This window comes from Anopheles maculipalpis, chromosome 3RL (assembly GCF_943734695.1).
Source record: "Anopheles maculipalpis chromosome 3RL, idAnoMacuDA_375_x, whole genome shotgun sequence".
Lineage (NCBI taxonomy): Eukaryota > Metazoa > Arthropoda > Insecta > Diptera > Culicidae > Anopheles > Anopheles maculipalpis.
In genome coordinates this window covers 14729766-14753085 of record NC_064872.1, presented here as the reverse complement: position 1 = coordinate 14753085, position 23320 = coordinate 14729766, and the positions used below count along the sequence as shown (strand labels likewise).

The following is a 23320-nucleotide window of genomic DNA, read 5'->3' as shown; positions in this document are numbered from 1 at the left end:
CATGCATGTTTGTGGCACTTTACAATAAATTTTGAATAATCAAAAGGCTTATTCAAAAGTATGCGTCACAACAAGAGACTGTACAGATTCCTAACGAATGTCTACAGCTAAGTTATACCTTATTTTATGGTGTTTAAAGTCTTGTTTTTTCATCTTTCCTTCTGTACTACTTCAACTGATCGTGGCCATAAAAAGTCAGTTTCTCAGTGAGAGGAGACATTTTCCGTATCACGCTGGAACTGATTGTGCCCCATTGTCTTGTTTGTATTACGCTGCACTAGGAACTTGATTAGTTCTTGCATGGGAATCTTCCAGAACGGTTGAAGCACGCTTGCACTTAGGCACGGAGGTTCAGGAGGACCCACAGCTACATATACGCAACACTTTACGCTTAATCCTTCCTCTGGTGGGTGGGCCCGTCAAACACGATGAGGTACGATGTGTCGACGATCAGCAACCAACGGTGATGATGATGATGGTATCAACTTTCGCGTCCCGGCAGCTTGGGCGACTTCTTCGTCCAGGACGCCGGTAGGGACAGTGGGCAGTCGTACTGGAGCGGGATGGGGCCGCGCACGTTGCGCTCAAAGTACCGGAAACCGAAGTACCACCATTCTCGGCCGATGTAGTTGTTACCATTTTGCTGAAAAAAAGAACCAAGCGTTGAGTAACTTCTACTGTATGAAGTTTTGAAGACATACGCCTGTTTTATATAGGATATCCATATGGTTTTGACGTTTTTTCTTGGTTCTTTTTGGAGTTTTCAAATATTTTAGAATCCGTCTCAAAATTTGGTGCCAAAATTCCAAATTAGGTTAGAATTCATCGAAAAGGTTTCTCTGAAATTTTTGGATTTATTTTAAAATCTGATCCGACGAATCCAATAAAGCTTGGATGTCTAATATTTGTTTTCATATTTCTAATCTAAATAGGAAATATTTAAGTAATTGATGAAAGTAGTGACCTCGAGAGCTAACGAGAGGCATCACATCAATAAAGTGATAGCTCTTCGTCCTTATGAGGTAGTTCTTCGCATTCTTCAAGCTCTACGCCCTCTCACAAGGTATCTCTTCGCAATCTTGGAGCTCTTCTCCCTCACGAAGTAAATCTTCGCACTCTTCAAGCTGTATGCCCTCACGAGAAACCTCTTCGCCCTCACGAATTAGCTCTTCGTCCTCATGAGGTAGATCTTCGCCCTCCTTGATCGTGGAGGTACTGGGAGGCCTACTGGGAGCTACTAGTTGGAAGGATTCAAATGAGAAATCGTCGAAACAATCCTTCAAAATACCCTATATTTGGCAAAAATAAATATTTTTTTTTCGTATTTCCTTTTGTACATACCTTCAACAGTAAGCTATTGTTGGCAAGTGTGTGGTACGTCCAGAAAAGTCGCGTCGTAGCGTAGTACGCTATTAGTACATCGACCGTATAATGCCCGTGCGCAACCAGCACCATCACCACACCAGTCAAACTGGCCAACCAGTAGATCCAATGTATCGGCCAGAAGCGTTTCGGTGAATCTGTGTGAGAACGTACAAAGCTATTAGCTCCCATCGCTAAACGCATACAACGCACCACTGTAACTTACATTCGGATATCACTAAATAGCCCAGCACAAGCGTTACCGTATGGCCACTGTAGATGTAATCACCGCAGTAGATCTGTTTGCCGTTGATCGACAGACCCATGCCGGAGATTAGCTGAAACGCTCGTTTCACGATAACGCCCGCACTGCTTGCGTTTGACTTTGGGCTGCAGTAGTACGTCCGGCTAGACACCGGCAGCACCGTGACGTACATCGTAACCGACCGCATCATGTAGAGAACGGAGAGGAGCAGGAAAACGCGCCGCATCACGATGAACCGATGCTTGTGGAAGGTGATCAGCAGTACGCACGAGTTCACCACCACCATGATCAGTATTTCGCTTACATCAAGCGCCCAATCCTGGGCCTGCACCCGGTCCAGGAATGCATCCGGCAGTGGTTCGTGCGTATCCCGATCCGGTACCCGATCGTGCACGAGGGAAAGCGATACGGTGGCGAGGAAAAAGTTAAGTGCCAGAAATACTAGCGCCAGTAACGTTTTGCCTATTTCCTTCGGGTAGCGCTGTTGATCGTCCCGTAGCGGTGACGGAGTGTCGATCTTGATCATAACCGCATCGCTCGAGGGACTGCCGGTGTCGGAGGGTGGTGGTTGATTTTGCTGGTGATATGGCGAACCCGGGTGTGTATAGCCGGACGGATGGCAGGTGACATTTGGGTTGTTGTAGTCGTATGAGTCAGGCACTTCCTGTAGGAAAAGTACAACGAAAGCATAGAACGTTAAATTTAAATGTAACTTAGTTGTGATGAGTTTTTTTTCCTGTGTTCCAGGGAAACTGCACCGTTCGCAAAAAAAATATGGCACAGGAAATGCACTTTCCATGTCCACAACTATCTTATCTTTGGGCGCACACACGTTTCTTCTTAGCTATCGTCATGCCATAAAATAATGAAGAATAGGATCGACCTGTTCTTACACTCTTGGATAGCTTTTAAATGTCCGACGCCCCCTTACATAGAGCTTTACATGAGTTTGTCTTGTGGAAGATATTTCGCTGCTATTTATGAAGGAAAAGCAAAACAGATCATAAAGCTAGCTATTTCGGGAGGGGTTTTTAAAAGCATCAAAGCAAGGTTTTGTTTGTTTGTTGTTCCTGTTTGCAGTGGTTAAATGGAGATAACGATCGCGATAGAGGAGGAACAACCGTTGAATGAGAATATTACAAGAAACAACCTTGTAAAAACTGTTTCCTAGACGATCGTTCTTAAGTAAAATGCGTAATTAATTTCCCAAGCAATCCCAGTCATACTTGAAAATAAAAAATTAAAAATAATTATTTTTATACAAACATCTTCTCTGTGCCGATGACTTATTTGAATGAATCACAGTGTTCGCCTTGATTGTTGGGAAACGTAAATTCCCGCCACCATTCAACATCGTCTGTATTTTGCCTAATCCTTGCGATTTTTTCTAATCTCTTCCGTAGCGTGCGTCTGCTTACCATTAGCCAGTAAATTCCCCGACAAGATATCGCATATTTCAAATAGCTTTGCTTTATCGTCGTCCTTCACAACAGCTGCATTAATGTTATCGCCTTCTGCTAAATCCTACTGATCCTTATCCTGTCGATTTTAACGGCCTTTTCCAGGTCTGAATCCGAATGACATCTATGTTTCAAATCGTCAATCCAATTGCCACCACACGACCAGCTTTTCTTTGCGTGGCCTGTGAGTCAGGCAGGTACCTACAGAATAGGAATCTGTTGTTTACAGGGTAAGTTAGAGTCTTTTTTAGACTTCTTTGAGGTTACAACCTCGGGAGGGCTTGACCTGCCGTTACTAGCTTTTTCGTTGACTTCGTTTTACTTGTGGAAACTTTCCTATAATTTTATGAATCATTTCCACAGTTTTTTTTTATATTTTCCTACAAATTTCTTGGCGATTTTTGAAGGCTTCCTTCGAATATACTTGAATCTGTCTCTAGGTTTTTAGGCCCTTTAAAACTCAAATAAAAATAGATTTAAAAAAAATTTGGGACAGCAAATTGGCATTGCTATTGCCCATTTCTCCAAATTACGGTGTATTTGGAATTTCAAATTGTTTTGAGATAATTTGGATGGATGAGTTTGAATGGATGGGTATTGGTAGAGTTTTTCCTGCAATACTTATTTTACTGTACATCATACGGATGTCACATCTGCCATACATGTTACGAAAGGTTGCACAGAGATCATTATGACACACAAAAATTGGAGATTGGAGATTCAAAGTTAACTAGCAAGCGGACAAAAAACTGAAGGACGGATTAAAAAATATCCCGGAAACCATCCAACATTATTGGAAGGTGTCCATTTATCGAATTTCCCGACTGGGTACGACTCGGTGAATCCTAAACATCTTCGAATGACCCTTTCTCAGCTAAACAATGTCCAATGTAAAGATTTATTCGGTTTCGGTTTCGGTTAAGTCAACAAGAAGTGTGAAAGTGAAATAGGATTTGATATGCCTTATTGTGAATTTCATCGATTCAAACACGCCTTTCGCAAAACTGCATCCATTGTTCGGTGCATAGTAATCAACAGTTTGCAGAGAAACAAAATGTTCCCTTCTTATCAGCACAGACCGATTCCTGCTAGTATCTTTATGGTCAATCGCTATCAAGATAATGTAATTTCTGGCACCCAGCAAAGCTTTGATGACAATTGATCGATAAGTCGATTGCGAGTAGAGTTGTTTTATGTACACACACACACACACACACACACACACACACACACACACACACACACACACACACACACACACACACACACACACACACACACACACACACACACACACACACACACACACACACACACACACATGTTTTTGACTCATATATTCAAAAATAAACCAACGGAAAAAGAAAACGGATAGAAGTTCGTTTAAAGTTATTGAAACACGATCGCTAGTTTCCACACAAATTCGCTGTAGATTTGCTTACGCTTTACAGGAGCCTCCCGACAGGTATCCTATTACAATTTCTCAACTTGCGCTTTCGTGTGTAGTAGTGTGGCGCTAGACACTTCTAGAGTGTTCACCTTCAAAGGCACGATCGTACACACAACTCATTTGGACGGCAAAAAGCAATAATCAGTAGTCAAGATGCGATTACCGAATGGCGTCCGAAGTCTACCCCCTAGGGAACGTCGGGGGGGCCATGAGTTGTAACGCGAACTAATAACATTTTTCCTTATCATCCACACATTACACACATCACCATCAAATTCCAACTTGTTTCACATTTCAACCGACACACAACGTTTTTGTCCCCTAGATTCCCAACACCTCGTTTTTTTTTGGAACATCACGCGACCCATCAACCCCGAAAAAACCACTTGCCTGGCACGGAAAGTAACTCCAAGGATACACACTGTACGTGGACGAAAGCCTTTGTACGATCTTTGTCGAGGGCCATGCCGTCTTGAGGATCACCTTCATTGTACGGAGCGGAAAGACACAACCGATGAAGACCGCATAAACGTTCTTCTGCCGGTAAACTAGACACACACACACACACACAGTGTTTCTATTTCTTTTTACTAGAGTGCAGGAAATAAAAGGCACAAAACAAGATTGAGGTCGCGACAGTCACCACCCGGTGGTGACTACTAGAAACAGTTGCACACAACCGACACACAAAACACGACCGACGCACTGCACAGTTCTACCACAAATGGTTCTTGCGCGAGTGCTACGAGGTATTTGCCGGGCTTAAACAAGCGGACCGCAGTATGAGTGTACGCGGATGTCTGGCGCGATCGTCATCAACGGTGCTGTCGTCATTGTGTTGAATCAGCAATGCGATCGTGGCGTTGGTTGGGTGACTCGTTAGCTGAGTTCCCGGCTTAGTAACTTTTTTTTCTGTTGCTGTTTATCCTTATCTGATTACAGTGTGTGTCGGAAAATGGATGGAGTTTTTCAGAACAATTTTATATTAGAGTATTTAACAGGTGTTTATAAATAGTACATTTTAAATTCATTTTTAAATAACACTATAATCATGTTCAATCACCTAAGCAAAGATAATAACACAACGCAGCGAGATCTTTACTAATAAAAAAAAAAACAACCCAACGCAACGTCAGCTTGAAATGGTTGTTTATCCTTCCAGTCTTATTTAATTTACTTTATCGCAACTCAAAAGTTTGTACAAATCATCATATCCCCAGCTACATACTGCACATACTACTGCACCCACAGTTATACATCGTCCCGGCTCATCTACAACCCAGACGTACATGTCTGGGAGTAAGTAGTGTATAAAAACGAGGGTTTGACGTTTGCCGCAATGTTGATGCAGCTGTCACAGGAGACCTCCGCGAAGGTACGTACTCGCACGACGCGCGTGTACATGTAGATAGCATCATTATCAGAACTAGATAAAATAATCTCTCGCTTTCCATCTAACCGGACGGTGCACGTCAAACACGGAGGAGGTTATCGCGGATAGGGAAGTTTTTCGTACGAGAATTAGTAAGCAAAGGTACGCAACGGTTCGGTGCAATGGCATTTTTTGTGGCTTTTAGCCACCGTACGATTGCTGCCAGAAAGATAACGCTTGTGTCCTAAAAAAAAAAAAAAATCGGTAGTGTAACAAGGGAGCGTACGATACATCGTACGTATTGCCCCGGTTGTAAACAATACACTCCTTCTGAAATTGCCGAGATTTGGACAAACCTTCCCACAATGTCGCTGTTTGGTGGAAATGTTATTTCCTACGGTAACAAACGCCTTACACCTTTGTGTACGCCACTCAACGACCCACTTCAAAGTAACAGCTTGTAAGTAAACAGAATTATTATCACCAACCTCAACCAAACGGCATTCGCACGTTGGACATTGTTGGACTCGCGCTAAACCAGCCTTCTCTCCCCATACTTCGGCCCACTTCATGTATCTGACTCATCCACAACTCGTCAGACGATTGGACCTTGATTGGCTGATAAATATTTATTCGACATCTTTGCAGGACACAAGCGCCGGATGTTTGAGTTGCTTGAGGCTGCGAAAGGAATGTAGCTCAGCTGATTAGTCCTAACCGACCCACGAGAACGAAACAAATGACTTCGAACATTAACATACAGTGATAGAATTGGGAATACTCGGCCCAACATTATCGCACGCATTGAAAGATAAACGCCACCGCTAGTATCATTAACCCACCCATCAGGGTTCGGGGTGTATTAGGTATCGAAATGTCAAAATCAAACTAATAATCATTGTCCATTGTATTTGGTTTAACTATACCGACTAACGATGTTCCCGTGACCAAAGTTACAGATCGTGACCTTACGTGACATGTGATGGTCTAGCAGAGATGACAGTAAAACAAAAAGGGGAACGCACGAATGATCCGCTGATACGGGCAGAATACAGAAAAAAAACCCAACTAATTGATGGTAATGATAGCGTATGCGACTTAATGTTCATCAGAATTGACAATAGGCTGATTATGAAGGGTGCCAGGAGAATAGTAATTTGACTTATCGTTAGCGCATGAAACCGCTTCAAACATTGTCCGGGTTAAATAATTCATCCCGTGTGTAGCAGCGTCCAGTTCCTATTTCCTGCCTAACCTGCTGCTAAAGCGATCTTTGAATTATTCAAACGCTTGTCCTAGTACATGGACTGGTACTTGGCTCACTATCGCTCACGATCGACGAGATGGAATGAACTTTGAAACGCTAATGCAAATAGGGGAACTCTTCCATTCAATCAAGCGTCACGCTTTTTTTTTTTGTTATTGCTAATCTATCAATTGCGTATTGCCAAAAATGATGGGTGTGGTCATCGTACAATTTCTGCTTGCTTGTGGAATAAAAATAGGACTTCTTATCACCATCAGAAGCATAAAGATAATGTTCTTTTAGTCCCCCCCTGAAAAAAGATTGCGAGTAGCGTTTCATGTTTGATTGACACTAGCAGCTAGAGCCCTCTCAATAGCACAACTCATCCATCTTCAGCCTTCTCCAGATTGTATCACTACGCTTTGCTAGTACCTAGTCCACTTAGTGCACGAGCACCGAAACTTGTGATGCTGCGTCTTGCCAACGAGCGTTTTCTAGATGATGCACAGAATCTGATCACTTAACTGCGCCCTTGAAGTGAGATATGACGGTGGTAAACGATAATGACAATAGCCGTGTGGACTACTTGTCACTCAGCTGGGCTTGTGTGCGATGATAGTTAGGCTCTATTTGACTACTTATCACCTGCGATGGACGCTCCGCTGGGCCAAACACGAAGGACATGGACTTGGTGTATCCGCTTCATGTCTAAATTGATCAATTGCTTGATATTGCACCGTGTTTTGTTGTCAACGTTCCAAAGAAAAAAAAAAAAGCTACAACAATCTGACACATTTCGCGATCACGAAGGGCGCGCTATCGAACAAAACGCTTCCATTCCAAACTGGCAAAGTGTTTGGTGTCCATTAATGTACCCAGTAAAATAGGGCTACAAAAATGCAATGACTAATGGTTTGTGCACATTTGCATCAGCGTTCGCTTCCTTCCTGCCACCTAAAAGCGGTATCTATCGACGAATAAATTATTCCACCTGCCGTCCCACACAGCTCCCGAATCCAACATCTTTCCGTACTTCAATTGTCCGCGAGTCGATCGCTATCGGCTACAATCGGGAAATGTGTTGCTTGCTGGCGGAATTAAGTGATTTGCTTTCAGGCTCGCATGCGTCGATGAGGTTGACAAATGGAGACACAGACTTTGATAATCGCGTCAAAACTCGTGGCGGCCTTCACATCGCTCCGGAACAGCTGTCGGTCCCAAGCACCCAATATCTGTGCCGCCGATCGATATTTATATTCGCAACGATCCGCTCGCTGCAAACGAATTGCTAATTTCCGCACTCATCGGTGTGTCCGAACGTCACTCACGGCAAACAACGCCCGCCACAGTCTGCTGGGTGGGGTGGTGCAGCTACTAAACGGCTATCAGTAAACACCGTTACCCAAAACCAAGGGACCGATCGACGATAGAATACGAAGCGCTACCCGGGATGCGGGAAGGGTGTTCTATAAATAATTATAAACCCACCGCCATCTTACCGGTTCCGCAACACCTACGGAGAATTCATCGCGAAGCGTCACATCCCCCGATCGCATTCAGTGTTTCGTTATTTGAAATGCGCGTCGATCGTGTGATCGGTTGTGGTCGCCCAGCGAACCAAACAACAAAGCGTCGCGCACCAGCACAAAGTTCGACTCGAGCGTTTCATGTGGCGTGAAAAATGTGACGTACAGCAGTTGAATCCGTTTTGCCAACCACAGCGATATTAATTTGCTTCAATTGATTCCCCGTAACAATTCCTTGCTCTCAATGTCTACAAATAAATCTTCTGTTTGTAGACCTTGGCCCTGATGCAAAACAAACCAATAAATGATACGCGCTTGTGTTGCTGGATATCGTCGATTCTAACGGCGAAAACGGAACTTAAGAACATTCCACATTGTGTGAGAAGTACTGCATGAATGGGGCGGCGTTTGACTGGAATTTGGTTGCACAACATCGCGACACCGGTGATTATCATATTGACGACGGGAGAGATCATACTAGCCAAGGACGCAATGCATGATAGTGTTGCCTGGTCTCCAGTGCTTGGTGCTTGATGGCAGAAAACAACGCATTGTGTTAACTTGGTTCAAGTGCAACTCTTGAAGGCAGTTCCCACTTAGTCCGGTGGTTACATATTGCTACTTGTTTGATGTATTCGCTTGGCAATGTTTTTCCCATGTACGGATGTTTAACATTTTTGGAATCATTGCTACAATGGTGTCACCATGTAAACTGATTAAGTGAACGGTAAGTAGAACGGTAGTACAAACAAATTTTCTTGTTAATTGGAGGTAAAGATAAAGCAAAGAAAAGACACACAAAGATACGACATTGTTGTAGAGTCAGTCCTCGCTGTCGATCCGGTCGTATAGAATTTGAGCCCCGGTCGCATCTAACATCGGACAGCCTCATATCAATCCCTGTTTCTTTCCGGAACAAACCCGGAAGCAAGAATCATCTGTAAAGGATGCAAAGATCATGATCCATTGGTGGGTAGATCACGCCAATTGATGACCGATCCCGGACTCTCGTGTCCTTGCTACGTTGTCAGATCTACTATGATCAATCGGATAAGCATTTTCCTAGTTTGACCAGGACTATTTTCTACCAGTAGATCTGCCTATCTACGGACTTCGGGCGTCAACAGCTTCGCTAAGGTCGGAGATTTAACTTTTTCCCCATACTAATTAGAAAAAGTATGAGTTCAATCAGGGACGATTCTCTCTAATTCTTCCGACGGATCAGCCAAGCACTACTGCAGTGCGGAAAGGAGGAAACTTCTACCCAATCTCAGGGCTGGCCGGGCATCTCCAGCTTCGCTCAGGTCGGAGTGGTAACCTTTTTCCTGGACTGGACTGGAGCCAGGAGAAGTATTTAACCGCGGACTCGAGTTGGCCGGTGAAGATTTTTCCTGAATCCGATATCTATAGGGATGGCAAAGGTGAAACTTCGGTCGATTCTGGATCCCATCCTAAGACTTACAATCCCTAAGAGAACTAACTATAAGGTCTATCAAATTGAGGATTAATGCGACGAAGGCTAAGTACATGCATGCCGCAGGCTATGTCCACAGTTTATTTATTTGTTGGTGACGATCTCGAGGGGGTAACGTAGTTCTGATGCCTTGGTACGATTGTACCTTCACTTGTTTGACAACAAAGTGCTGATTAATCCGTTAATGAGAGTGCAATCCTATTCCAGCATCAGTGCAAGATAGTATCCTCACTGTTTGGCTGGCGTTTAGCAACAGTTTGAATCTGTCATTAGCCATTTATCAATAAATAAGCTTAAGGAAGTACTCATAATTAATCATGCAAAGAATTCCCACTGAGGACCATTTAAAAAGCAAATTGTTTGTATAAATTAAATCTACAGAAACACATCATGATGAAGCAGAATAAGTAAATAAATTAAAACAGAACTCACGCACCAAAAAAAAAACGTCGTTGTTGCTGCGTCGCATCGACTCAAAAAGCGTCGACTGTTGCTGGTTAACCGCAAAGAGCAAAAAGAAGGTGCATTCGTAATGGTTTCACATTACTTTTCCTTTCGCAGTGCAGCAAGTAACACATTTCTAGAACTTTGTACCGAAGCATGAATCAGCATGGCCTGAATGTTTGTTCATGTGGAAACCGAACGGTGTCCGAAAAAACAAAAACAGCTGTCTTGTGCTTGAGTATTTCTACAGCGAACAGGAAAATCCCTGTTGTTCAAGTGTTTTGGTTGGACAGATTTTCAAAAACTGAACCAACATAACGCGCCACATCGATTTCGTACGGTACGGTTTGCAGTTCGATTTGTGTGGCTTCCTGGCCGGACAACTCCGGATGATTGGTTACTACATTTACCTGCCATTCTACTACACAACTACCACAAAGTGAAACGGCCACCATGGAAAATATGCGTCGTCAGTACCCTTGGAGACTTGGCGCCTATAACACAAAACTCAAAACTCCCCATTCACCCCCTTACTACCCGTCCCGGGCATCAGCTCAGACGGATTGACATAATTTTTGGCGGCGTAATTTTCCACAATATAATATAAAGCAAACAAACGTGCGTCGCCGCGATACCTACACTTCGTTCTATTTTGACCCATAAACGAACGATCCTCTCGGATTCTTGGTTGTTAGGGAAAACATACGCCCACCAGGTCCACTCGGGTCCACTCTACCAACTGTAAGTGGGTTGGTGGCGGGCAAAGAGTGTTTATTTATGCTGCTTTTCGAACGAATCACTGTGTATGCTTTCGAAACATTCGGTTGGGGTTTATTTTTGGGATGTCCCTACCGTACTTCATTCTAAAGAGCGCCGGTAGTTTCAGTCCACTAACTAGCGCGATCAGATCATGCTGATCGGTGCGTATCGTTCGAGTTGATCATTCGCCTGAAGTACGTCAACGCTGCGTTCGAAGAACCTAAGTCCGAAAGGGCTCCGGTCTGAATGGAATAGTCGAGAAATAGAACGGCTTGGTGTGCCGGTACCTTGCGTCACATGGACCGGTAGTAGTCTGACACTTTCCCACTCCCTCCCCACTACTTACTTCATAGTGCAGCTTGCGGAATGTTGAACAGTTGCTGTATAGTTTCTCGTACACGGCCCTCAAGGTGCCTCCTCCCGGCTTTGCTTTCGGTGCGTAGTACGACATCGTCGCGAAGAAGGAAGCAGACGTAAATGACGGTACACTCACAAAACACACCAGTTTGTGTTACAGCTGACAGAACGAACCGAACGGATCGAATATGCAACCCTTCTTATCCCTCTTGCTTTTCTAAGGTCGTTCAGCGTTAGACAATTTTCGACTGGTAACCTCTCACAGAGTTCTATCCTCGAAATGGAACCTTTTTTTCTTCTCATACACACTGACAAACACACGCATCAAACGGCTATCGCAAGGGAACGCGGAAGACGACCCTTTTCGAAAAAAGCGTGCGTCTCTTGCCTTGAACGCCGAAATGGATATTCCGACCCTCTTTTTTTCTTTTTGACTCTTCTTACTTCTTTACGCTGCACTTGACGGACACGATACTAAAGCACGCACGATCACGGTTATCGTAGCAACATTGTGGCCACAACGACCGTTTGCTGTCACGAGGTTACAGCGAACGCCCTCGTTTTTAACTTCTTCCGGGCCAATTATGATGCGTACCGCGTGTATCTGGCTGCAGGTCGGTCGGTCTTTACGGGTTCAAGATTCCTGCACCAAACATCGGCCGGAGAAGTTCATTGCACGCTGCTCACAGCTTGGGAGAAATGCGCTCCTTAGGGTCGTATGCACCCTTCGCACGATCGTTGCTGTACTACTGGAATACAGGCGCGTACGGGGATGCCCTTTTACCTCACAAAACTTCTCCACAACTAGTCACTGCTGTTGTTTTCTTATCACTCGCTCACTCTTACCCACTGTACTGTGTATCACCTTTTCCAATGGGAGGAAGAAGTCGAATTCACCCTCCTACAGGCACGGCCAACGGGAACGGTACTGAACCGTCTGCTCTGCTCCTATTATTGATTGACTGTATCGCAGACACAACAAAGCGGTAGATGCAACACAATGCTCACGCATCCCCCATTCGAGAAGAAACGGTTGCTGTACTCCAAATTAAAAGATTCAAACAATCACCATTCTCGCTCTGGCTTAAAGGCGCTCGCTATTTGCCATCGCACACGCACAACCAAGCAGCACAGTTGGATGGAAAAACACGTACGCGATCGCGCTGGTCTGTAGATCGACGGTAGCGTAGAAATGCCGCGATATTATGCCGGCGATTCGACGAGTTCGAAGAACAACCTTCAAGTAATACGCCGCGGTAACCAAACAATCGCTGCTGCGTACGGGCAGGCTGTACGCTTTACAACTGCTAAGGGAGCAGAGGGCACGAAACACTCGCTCTACACTCATTTGAGTTCAACCGTTAAACTAGGATGCCGCTTTGAGTGAGAATTGAAGGTTCATAAAATAAATTAATTGAAACAACAAATAACTACTAGATTGGTCCGTTCTTTACATGGCAGAATGGGGTATTATGATCTAAGAGGTAGATAAGACAGGTGGAAGAACTAAAAGATATAATTTTATGATTTTTTAAAAATTACATTGCTGTTATCCTGATTGTTTGGTATACATTTGGGCATGCGTAAGGACCGATCTAAACGGTAGAATATATTGCATCGTATTGGCTTTGTTTAACAATATTGCTCGAGCATTTATAACAGCGATCACCCGCCTGATTCGCCATATTTATTTAAAAATTCTTTTCTTTTCCTGTAATATCAAGGGAGTTACATTTGAGCTGTATTACCTCAAAGAATAATATTATTTTTGCAATCTCAAGTAATTAAAATCTCAATTTCAATGAAGAAAAGGACATGATTGATTGGCACCGATCTCTTTACTTGAGAAAAGTGCCATTTAATCGCACGCTGAGTGCTATTTTTATGACACGTTTTTACTCTGGGTGTAATTTTGCCCCATGTTCCCTTGGGACTATTTTTTCACTCACGCTTGTTCGTCACGGATTGCGTCTGTGTGTCCGTTACATCGCGCCAACAATACTCACGGCACTCGTGAGAGGCAACGGAACCGTCCAGATGCAGCCCTCGCGGCCCTTTTTATTACCGGTCCACAACTTCATGGTACGATCGGACACTTGTTGGGATTCTTTAGCTTCGAAAAGCATCGAACTCAGTACCGAGAGAGCTTTGTTTTAATGTTGCATTTTTAAGTTGCACAATTTACCTGACAAAGTAAAATATTATTATTGTTTATAAAATAAAATATCGCTTTAAGATTCTTGTTATTACCCGAAACCTTGAACTTTTTCCCTAGAAGACAAAACGTTTCAGGAGAATTTATTCTTTTGTTAAATTAATGGCTTAATCTTATCGATGATAAAATTACTCTTCCTATATTACCCCAAACGGACAACTTTCGTTGATGGGCTTTTGATTAGCTCTTGAAGACTCAGAAGTCCAAAAATCAACTATTTTTTTCCAGTTTTCTATAAAGCAAAGCCGATTATTCCAAAAAAGTTTGACACCCTTGAAAGCTGCATTTGTAAACAAACTGAACCGCATTTTTGTATCTTTTTTACTCTGTTGCATTTTTGAGTTGCCGGAATTATATCTTTTGGCTTTATTCTTACAATAAAACAACTTTTAAAAAACTAAACTGGAAACTAAACGTATTACTAGGGAGATGAAAGCAATTTAAACACCCCATTTAGCTTCACCCGTCTTATTATTACCGTAATACTTCTCCTGTTCCCTCTCGCATATCACACCAACAGGTTTGTTTGATGTTGTTGTTGCGTAGCATTTTTCCAACTTTCTCTCCCATTCCCAGACAATGCGCGCGGCGCTGCTGTTCCACGGCGATCTTTCGAGAGTTTCTCGCCCGGCGACCGATTTCCGGTGTTTTGTTGCAAACCATCAGATGTGATGGTATTGGTGGCGTTGTAAAACAATTTTTCTATTTCGTTATAGATGCGTCAGCTAATCCGGTGAACGGAACAGGCACGGCGACGGTCGAAACGAAAGGAAAACGCCAAGAGAGCGTGTGTGAGCGTGCAGTTGAGAGCTGGCTGCCGATCGCGGAAGCGTTGCAACGGGCGTCTTTGAATGCACCTCTTGAGATGGTGAGTGCATGCATAGTTCGGGGTTCGGGGTTGAGGAATGCGATCTGGCTTATGCATACGTGAAGAAAATTAATGCTGAATTCCTTCGTGCAGTGCGGCGTGTTGTGTAGAAATTAAAACGAATCGCTTTTTCAATGTTTATTTTTTATCGCAACTTGACAAACATTTTTTGTCTGAAATAATAAATCAACAAAAGCACTAAAGCGTATTTTATTGCTGATGTAACAATCCCCAACGGAAACATGGCATTGAACTAGTTCCATACACTTCTCGAAACATCAGACAAAAGGCACGGGTGAAATCCAATTACGTTTCAATCATTGGACGATGTTCACTTTTCTAGCCTTCAAGTTCCATTCCTACGCAGCATTACGCTCGATAACACCAGCATTCGATGAGTAAGCAGCTGGCTAATACCAGCACACATTCCACGGCAGGGACAGCAGCACACATGAAACAACCGGAAAATGGTTTGTGGAAGGAAGAAGCTTCCCTTTTCCATATTGCCTGCCTGTCGGGAAAGTGAGTTTTGTAATGTGAAAATCCAAGCCTGTATATAGTAGAACCCCCTACACTATTGGCAGATAAATTATGCATCAGCTGATTCTAGCGACGAAGATCGGGGGAAAATGGGGCCACAGAACATTGGTAATTGAAAATTGAAACCTCACACTCTCACGTAAGTTGGTCTCATGACTGTGTAATCAGCTTTCAGCTGGATTGATTGTAATGCAAGTTTGGTTGGATTGATTTTACTTAAAGTTAAGTATTGTAACACGAACTAGACCTAGAACTGGAAAAAAAAAATACTCACCAAAGGTGTCAAACCCTGGGCGAAGCGGAATTTTTCCATACGTCACGAATAATGCTGATCGTACGACATTGGTGACTCATTGTCTGTGAATTTACTAAACGCTCGCTAAATCACTTTGGTACGATCGAATGTGTGCCATAGAAATGCGACAGACCAGAAACAAGCCTGATCTATCGGAGACAGGAATTATTTTGAATAATATTATTTAAAAGTTCAAATAAAAGGTTATCTCAGGGGCGAGCCGCCAGTGATGTGGTGTAGGCGACATCGGCGCCATGTCTTCAAACGTCAGGACCGGGGTTCAAATCCCATCCAGACCAGCCCCCCCCCCCCCCCCCCCCCGTAATGAGGACTGACTTACCATGCTACGTCAAGCAATACGGCCAGGCCGTTCTTACGAAACAAAGCAAAAAAATATTAATAAAAGGTTATCTCATAATTTAAGAACTTCCAAACGTCTACTTTATTTAAAAAAAAAAACTATGAAGCTATTTGATCCGCACTGTCGCTTTAAACAGCGGAAAACACAAGAACGAATGAAAGGAAAACAATCACTAATTTCAATCAATTAGCCACGACAACCGGAAGCCACCCGACGTCCTGTGCAATGAGCTGGGCAGTTTGCCGTTGCAACAGCAGGAAGTGAAACCATCGTTCGAAGGATTAAAACCTTCCAGTACAGATTGGCACCTATTTGAGCGGGAAAGCGGCACACGCGCCTGCCGCTTTCCACACACTTTCCCGAAGGAGGGAACTGCAAAAGAAAATCGCATATTGCGTACGAACAAAAAAAAAAAAAAACAAATGACACCGTTAGAAATATGGACAAGGAAAAAAAAAAAAAGAACGGAAAGGACATCCACCATTACCGTCACGCACGGAATATCCGGTTGGCTTCCCTTTCTTTTTTTTTCGTTCATCCTGGGAGTGTTCGAATTGGTGTATGGCTCGCAGACTAAATAATTGTGGTGTCCCTTCCGTGAGCTTCTTTGTGTGGTCTTTTTCTTCCTTGACCTAATTCGCTGGTTGGTTGTGGACCGCGCCGCGCACAATCATGCAATCCTTTCGATATCCGTTTTTCCGCCTCGTAATTCTGGTCCGGTCAATCGTGGTCAACAACACACAACCACACACGAACGTCAGCTCTACAGGTTTTCCATTTGCTGTTGTACCAGCACGATGGCCCATTGACCAGGCAAGCCCTTGCAATGTATACCCTTTCGCGAGCCTATACTTATGCGGATAACATTCTGATCCTTCCCTGTGGGGAACACACACACACATACACACACGGAGCCGCAGACATATTGGCGTATCCAATTTGGAACTGTTCCACCCAGTCGGCGTGGCCACTGCGTGCTTCATGATTGATGGTGATAAAAAAATAATATATTGTGACATTTCGGAAGATTGCTGTCCATGGGGGTGAACATCAGCAAATACAGAAGTAACCGCTTACGGGCAAAAGATCATTCCGTAAATTGATGTTCCATCCGTAGAAATAGTATTGGAAATTAAATTTTGTGATAACAATTCTAGCAGCTCCGAATAGATAGATTGAAATGAATTTCGCGACAAACGCTTAGCTAGTTAAGGCTATAGAATTTGAAATTAATTTCTACTTCTCAATATCTAATTCATCCCATTAATGACACTATGTCATGGTGCCAAGATTCCACAAAAAACCCGATTATCGTACATCATCAGTGAACCAACCGTGGACAACTGGACACACCTTGTACAATTAGATCCTTCCAGAAGGAACAAAAGGCGACTTTGGAAGACGACTCGACAAGAGTGGTTTCTTTGGAACATTCTCGCCGGATTGACGCGTGATAACAGCGTTGGGTAAGTGCCATTAATGTGACAAACACCGACTACACCTTACCAAAAATGAAGAAATTACAATTTCTCCAAATGTGTATGATTTACAGGACGGTCATTAAGAATTCTAGCGTGACGTCCTAATGGTACGCATATGTCTTTTCCATGTCGTCCATTCTAGAGCATAAAAAGACGGTATAATAAACCATATTTTAGTCTCTTTTCTTCAATCGCTACAAGGAGGCTAGAAATTTAGTTATAGTTTAGTTTAGTTAGTCCATAATTTTACGTAATATTTTCTTGAAAATAGGAGCATAATTTTAGTTAATTGAGGAGTCCATCGGCAGCAGTCTCCAGACATCAGGAAACTTGCTTGAAGTACAATGGACAACAAGACACGTTAAGGTACATATATACGAGGCCTCTTTCGACTACGAATTCTTTTTGATAGGTGACGTTCTATGGACTAAGAGGCTCCTTCAACTACAAGGTCTGTTGGGGAATGAGCATTTTTGTTACTTTTCAGCTTGGTTTAAAAGTTTTGTGGATGTTTCAATATTCGGCACCACAAATTTTTCCGTATGATGTCTGCAAACGGGCCGGTTTTACTCCCATGATCGCTATGTGCCGCAGCGAGGAAGGAAATATTCTGTCGGACGAGCGAGAGTTAGTCAACAGGCGCACAGCCAGCATGACGATGACAAGGTACCCCCGCCATCCCTACCTACCAAGCTGGATTTGTTGGAGGCAAATCGACAACTGACGAAATCTTTGCTCTACGGCAGATCCTCCGAAAATGCCGGGAGCACCAGATCCCTACGCACCACCTGTTCATTGACTTCAAGGCGGCCAACTATACCATAGATCGGACCGAACTATGGAGCGCCATGCAGCAGTACGGATTCCCTGGGAAACTGGTACGGTTGCTAAAGGTCACTATGGAAGGGGTTCAGTGCAAGGTGAGAGTTTCGAGCATGCTGTCGGAATCGTTAGAATCTCACCGAGACTGAGCTCACCGAAACCTGAGGCAAGGTGAAGGACTCTTTGTTTGTTGTTCATCATCGCTCTGGAGGTTGTCATGCGAAGCGGGAGCTTCGACATCCGGGGCACGATTTTCACCCGATCTCTCCAATTCCTTGGCTTCGCGGATGACATCGACATCATCGGACGGACAACCCTCAACCCCTTGTCGGAGGCTCTGACCGTGATAGAGCCCGATTCGGAAACAGAGTATCAGTTGACGGCGACGATCTCGAGGTGGTAGAGGAGTTCTGCTACTTGATGTTCTGGTACGATCGTAACTTCGGACAACAACGTAAGCAGCCTAATCCGAAAGCGAATTATTCAGGGGAATCGTACCTACTAAGGACTCCACAAACTCATGCGATCCAGAAGACTCCAACAACACACGAAATGCACGATTTACCGCACTTTGATACGTCCGGTAGCCCTCTACGGGTACGAGGCGGGTGCTAAGGACTATCTTTGGCGGTGTGTGCGAGCAGGGCGTGTGGCGAAGGAGAATGAACCACGAGCTAGCTGAGCTGATATCCTGACGGTAATCAAAGCCGGAAGGATACGTTTGGTGCCCATGGCTGACTTGCCTTAACAAGACGGTACACGTTCTTGGTCGTACTCGTTCCGCACGAGGCGTAGAGGAGCCCAGCGAGCTCGTTGGCTGGATCAAGTGGAGTCTAACCTGTCGGAGATCAGATGCAGTCGTGAATGGAGGACTGCAGCTCTAGAGCGAGTTTCCTGGAAACTGATTGGAGACCTGGCAATGTCTAAGCGACGTGCGACCAGGCCAAGAAGAAGAAGAAGATCTCTGCAAACATACCTACGACACCTTTGCAGAATATCTTCCTATCTATTTTGACTAAATAATCGTTTGTTTTTAGCATCTCTTCTCTTTTTTTTCTAGCTTTTCTTAACTTAAATTTACCCACAGCTGGGCAGTCAGTCCTGTCCATAGCGATAGACTGTAAGTATATCGTATAAACCACTCAATAAATATGACGTCTTTTGCCATCTACTTTTACAAGTTCTACGAAAGCTAAAATAAAATGGGAACACACATTCTTCGACCCTATTATACCGTTGCACCTGAAGCACTCGGTGGTGCAGAGTTGACCTTTATGCCGCGGTTAATGGCTTTTTGAGGGAGGAAAGGTAATGAAATAAGGTTGAAGATATGGTCCACGGCACAGTTTAACGGCGCTTTGCTCAATATCTAGGCGGAAGGTTATTTTAGGGTTTTTTTGTTTTGGTTACTTCGTTTTTTTTTACGGTCCCGTTTTGTTTCCGCCGTGAAAATGTTCCTCTTCGTTGCGCTTTCCAACAGTATGGGATGTTCCGAAAAAAAAAAGCCGAGAGGGGAAAAAAATAAGCGCGATCGTATGGGAGGAGTGATGCGCGATTTAGGCTTAAAATATGTTCCTTTGATTTGAGAGCTTTATTGTTACTTTTATTTAATAAGTTTTTAAATGAATTATTACTCTCACGAATCAATCTACAATTTGATAACACGAAGAAGAAAAAAACCCAGTGATTACGCCATTCACTGACCTTACTCTATTGCACACAGAAACACTAAACACACAGATAACGAACATAATCTCACATGCTCTACACGAGAGCACGTCACAGAAGTAGCTAAGATAGTGGCAAAAAAAAAGAATTAAACCAAATTTACGAAGAAATGTGTCGATAAGATGGAACAAACTTTCGTAGTAGTAGCCCAGCCCGCACAAGTCAGTGTTATCATTTCCGCCAAAGGAATTACACACAAATGCCTTACGGAGGCTTACGATAATGGCAGTGGCGCTTTTCCCCACCCAGTAGCGTATGGGCGTCTTGGGGGATGATTCATTGCGCTCGGCGGGAAGGTGTGTTCTCCCTTTGCCAATCGGTCGCATGATTCATTAGCTGATCTCTGTGCGGGAGAGCAGTTAAATCATCAGCTAAAAGCATGCATCACGCCAACATTCGAGATGACGGATCAGGACAGGCGAAGTGACGATGTGGATTATCACATTTTCCTGGAATTCGGAAGACCTTTGATGTGTTGTGATGATGCCATAGTATAGGACAAACAATAGTTTGTTGTCCAACAAAATTTTAAACGTTCGTTTAAACGATTGATTTTATTCAATCTGTAACTGTTTTATAAACCAAGGGAATCTGATAATTTCAACGTTAACAGCGGCAGCGAACGTCACACGACAGGGCAGGGGTTTCTGTGGATAGTTGATCGGGATCACTATCCTTGATCTTATAGATTAAAGATCAGATTTTCTAGCCTAAGACAGCGGAAGAGAGTGGAAGCCTTGTCTTACTTAGTACCACAAAGATCGTTTGTATCACAACCACACATATCAATTATCAGTGGAGAATTCTATGAAAAAGAAGCAACATGATTTACTTCAATAATTCGATCTTTCTGGCTTCTCAAAAGCTAAATTTTTGGCCACTAAATCGATCTTCGCCGTCTGCCACTGGACTGTATTTAGAAGATCCTCGTGTATAAATCATTTCAACTTCCTATGAAACGTTAATTTGTAAGAGAATGGCACTGATTTAATTTACTTTATGTCCCAGTCCCATAAATAATACATAAACGGACGACAAGCTAGTTCCGTTACCAAATTAGTATAGAAAAAACATGTTGAAACTGAAAAAACGGCCACAAACAAATTGTCCTAATATTTCCATCGATCGTGCAAGCGCGTTTGGTGGTGCAATTTTTGAATTCAAAGCAAATGCCAAACGAAACGATCGAACACAACGCGCATAAAATGATTTTCCTACAAAACGCTCACACACATACACACATGAAGGAAAAAGAAAATCTCAAGATCAACGCACTGGCCGCGTGGTGAAAAAGTCTTTTGCAATAACTTTATGTATCATTTATAACGCCTCTTTCGGTGTGGCCAGCCAGGGTTACGGTGGTGGTGGAAAAATGCCTCACACGCCCATGTGGATTGTTGATCAACGAAAAACATCCGCCCGCGTGCGCGCCATATGGCCTTCACCGTGTAGATACCGGAGGGAAAGATTCCAGAGGTCAAGACGATCGAGCGATTCGAACGGACGAATTGAGGGTGTGAAATTGTTCAAACATTTTCAAATTTTTAGAGGATTTCAAGACGAACTGGCATCATTAACGCACTACTTTAAATGGAGTCCAATATCATCTGTTCGTTGTGACGATGTACTATTTTGAGCCTCATTTCCATTTTCCATTTCCCATTCAATTCCTACAATCAAATCTGTTTTTATTTGTGTACCTTTTTATTAGCTTCTTCGGCTCAGCTGTCGTAATGTTTCGTTTACATTTTTTCCTGTGATTCCCGCTAGTGTTGTGCCGGTCCTACACACCCTCCTCCTCCATAACAGTTTCAGCATGTTTATGAATGAAATTTAAAAATAGTCCCATCGTTCGGGAAACTGTTTGCCGAAGTCAAACGTAGGAGACAATTTGCGTTCTTGTCCCTCCTCACCATCACCCACAAGTTCCTGACCAGTTCTCTCTTATTTGTATGGCAGGAATGGGATTATTCATTCATAGCTTTGCCTTGTTATGTACGAACATATGACATTCTGCGGATGTTATGACGAAGTATTTCAAGGAAGCGAATAAGCGAATAAAAAACCCCCCACACACAATCGGAAACCATGACAGGTTTAAAAGGGGCAGTAGTCAATTTAGAATTGGTTATGTGTCCTTTCCGGTGTTTGGAACTGGATTAAAGTTGAGCTATTGTGCGCTATTAATAGCATCTCCGCAAAATTAGACAGCAAATTTTTTCGAATGCAGTGAGGAAGGGATTCGAATGCAGTGAGTGCTGCGAGGACATTAAGGGAATTAGGCTAATAGCTTCTTGTTAATGTTACATTTGGTAAATGGTATTTGAACTTTACGTGGACACCAAAGTGCCAAATAGTGTGGCGTTTTCGAATCCGTACCGATTCTTTGGAGCGATGATCCAGCGATGATCTGGTAAGTGTCATTAAGACATTATCTTTATTCTTCTTGGCTTAAAAACCGTCTAGGTCACGTCTGGCTATATGTATAAGTGCATTGGAAGGTAAAGCAACCTTCAATTGGCTATTTCAACATCGTTTGATGTATTACAAAAATTGCAAAACAGCAGCATTATGTTACAAATGCTGGTTAGCTGCAACTGTAGGCTAATACTGCTTGCAAAATTAACGACGAAAAAAAATGTACCCATTAAACTCTTTCATCATACAAGTGCACTACCGTCTGGGTTTACTGCTTATCAAGGTGTGCTCAATTTGTGGTGTTTTGCAACGCCATAATCAAAAGAGCCTTCAAACCAACCACACCTATTGCACCTTCGAGACAACATATAAAATTAGTAAAATAATAAATCACATTGATTTAGGAACTTACCATTACGACCGTTGCAACATCCAGCACTGAACTGTTCTTATTACTTCCTCTGGTGTTAATTTCCATTGTGATGACTAATAACTGCTTGAGTTTTGTGTTCCACGTGTTTATTGCGTCTTTAACTGTTTTAGACTTTAATATATTCTCCAAAATTGGTTCAGCTTCGCTAACGAATCTCTCTAGACACCTTTTAGACAAGCTTTCTTTTCCTTAGGGACAGGGATGACGCGACACCTGTGCAGACAAACAATACACACAAACGAACCGGCACTGCTCCGAGCACATTCGCTACGTGTAAGCACTTGTTATTTTTTGGCTCAAACGCAACTCTTTTTTTTCTCGACGGCGATGGACGACTATTTTACGGGCGACAAGTATGATTCATATTAACGCTTATTATAGAACACTTTGCAGCATGTACCGTATGGCTTGTTTTATTTGTTAGCTGAACAACAAACTCTGCGA

The 23320-nt window shown here is 43.3% G+C and overlaps 2 protein-coding genes across 4 annotated transcripts in view; both read right to left on the bottom strand.

The window, feature by feature from the left end:
* LOC126565285 (uncharacterized) overlaps window positions 1-23320 on the bottom strand; it is a 433172-nt gene that overhangs the window by 152447 nt on the left and 257405 nt on the right. The window lies entirely within an intron of this gene.
* Window positions 394-22932, bottom strand: LOC126564856 (phosphatidylcholine:ceramide cholinephosphotransferase 1-like). 3 transcript variants are annotated; one of them, XM_050221978.1, is made up of 4 exons: window positions 22856-22932; window positions 1589-2291; window positions 1342-1520; window positions 394-643 (listed from the first exon to the last, which is right to left on the bottom strand). In XM_050221978.1, exons 1-4 carry the CDS (start codon window positions 22919-22921, stop codon window positions 482-484), a joined length of 1110 nt encoding a protein of 369 aa, XP_050077935.1. In that variant the 5' UTR covers window positions 22922-22932; the 3' UTR covers window positions 394-481. The 3 variants fall into 3 exon arrangements, with proteins under 3 accessions (XP_050077935.1, XP_050077933.1, XP_050077934.1); XM_050221976.1 differs by lacking the exon at window positions 22856-22932 and adding an exon at window positions 11705-11829; XM_050221977.1 differs by lacking the exon at window positions 22856-22932 and adding an exon at window positions 4924-5080 and having other exon boundaries at window positions 1589-2287.

Coding starts and splice junctions, on each gene's coding strand:
- LOC126564856 (XM_050221976.1), bottom strand. CDS start 11,809: ATGTCGTACTACGCACCGAAAGCAAAGCCGGGAGGAGGCACCTTGAGG. Junction 2,292..11,704: donor TCCGCAAGCTGCACTATGAA/GTAAGTAGTGGG, acceptor CTTTTCCTACAG/GAAGTGCCTGACTCATACGA. Junction 644..1,341: donor ACAATAGCTTACTGTTGAAG/GTATGTACAAAA, acceptor TCTTTTTTTCAG/CAAAATGGTAACAACTACAT.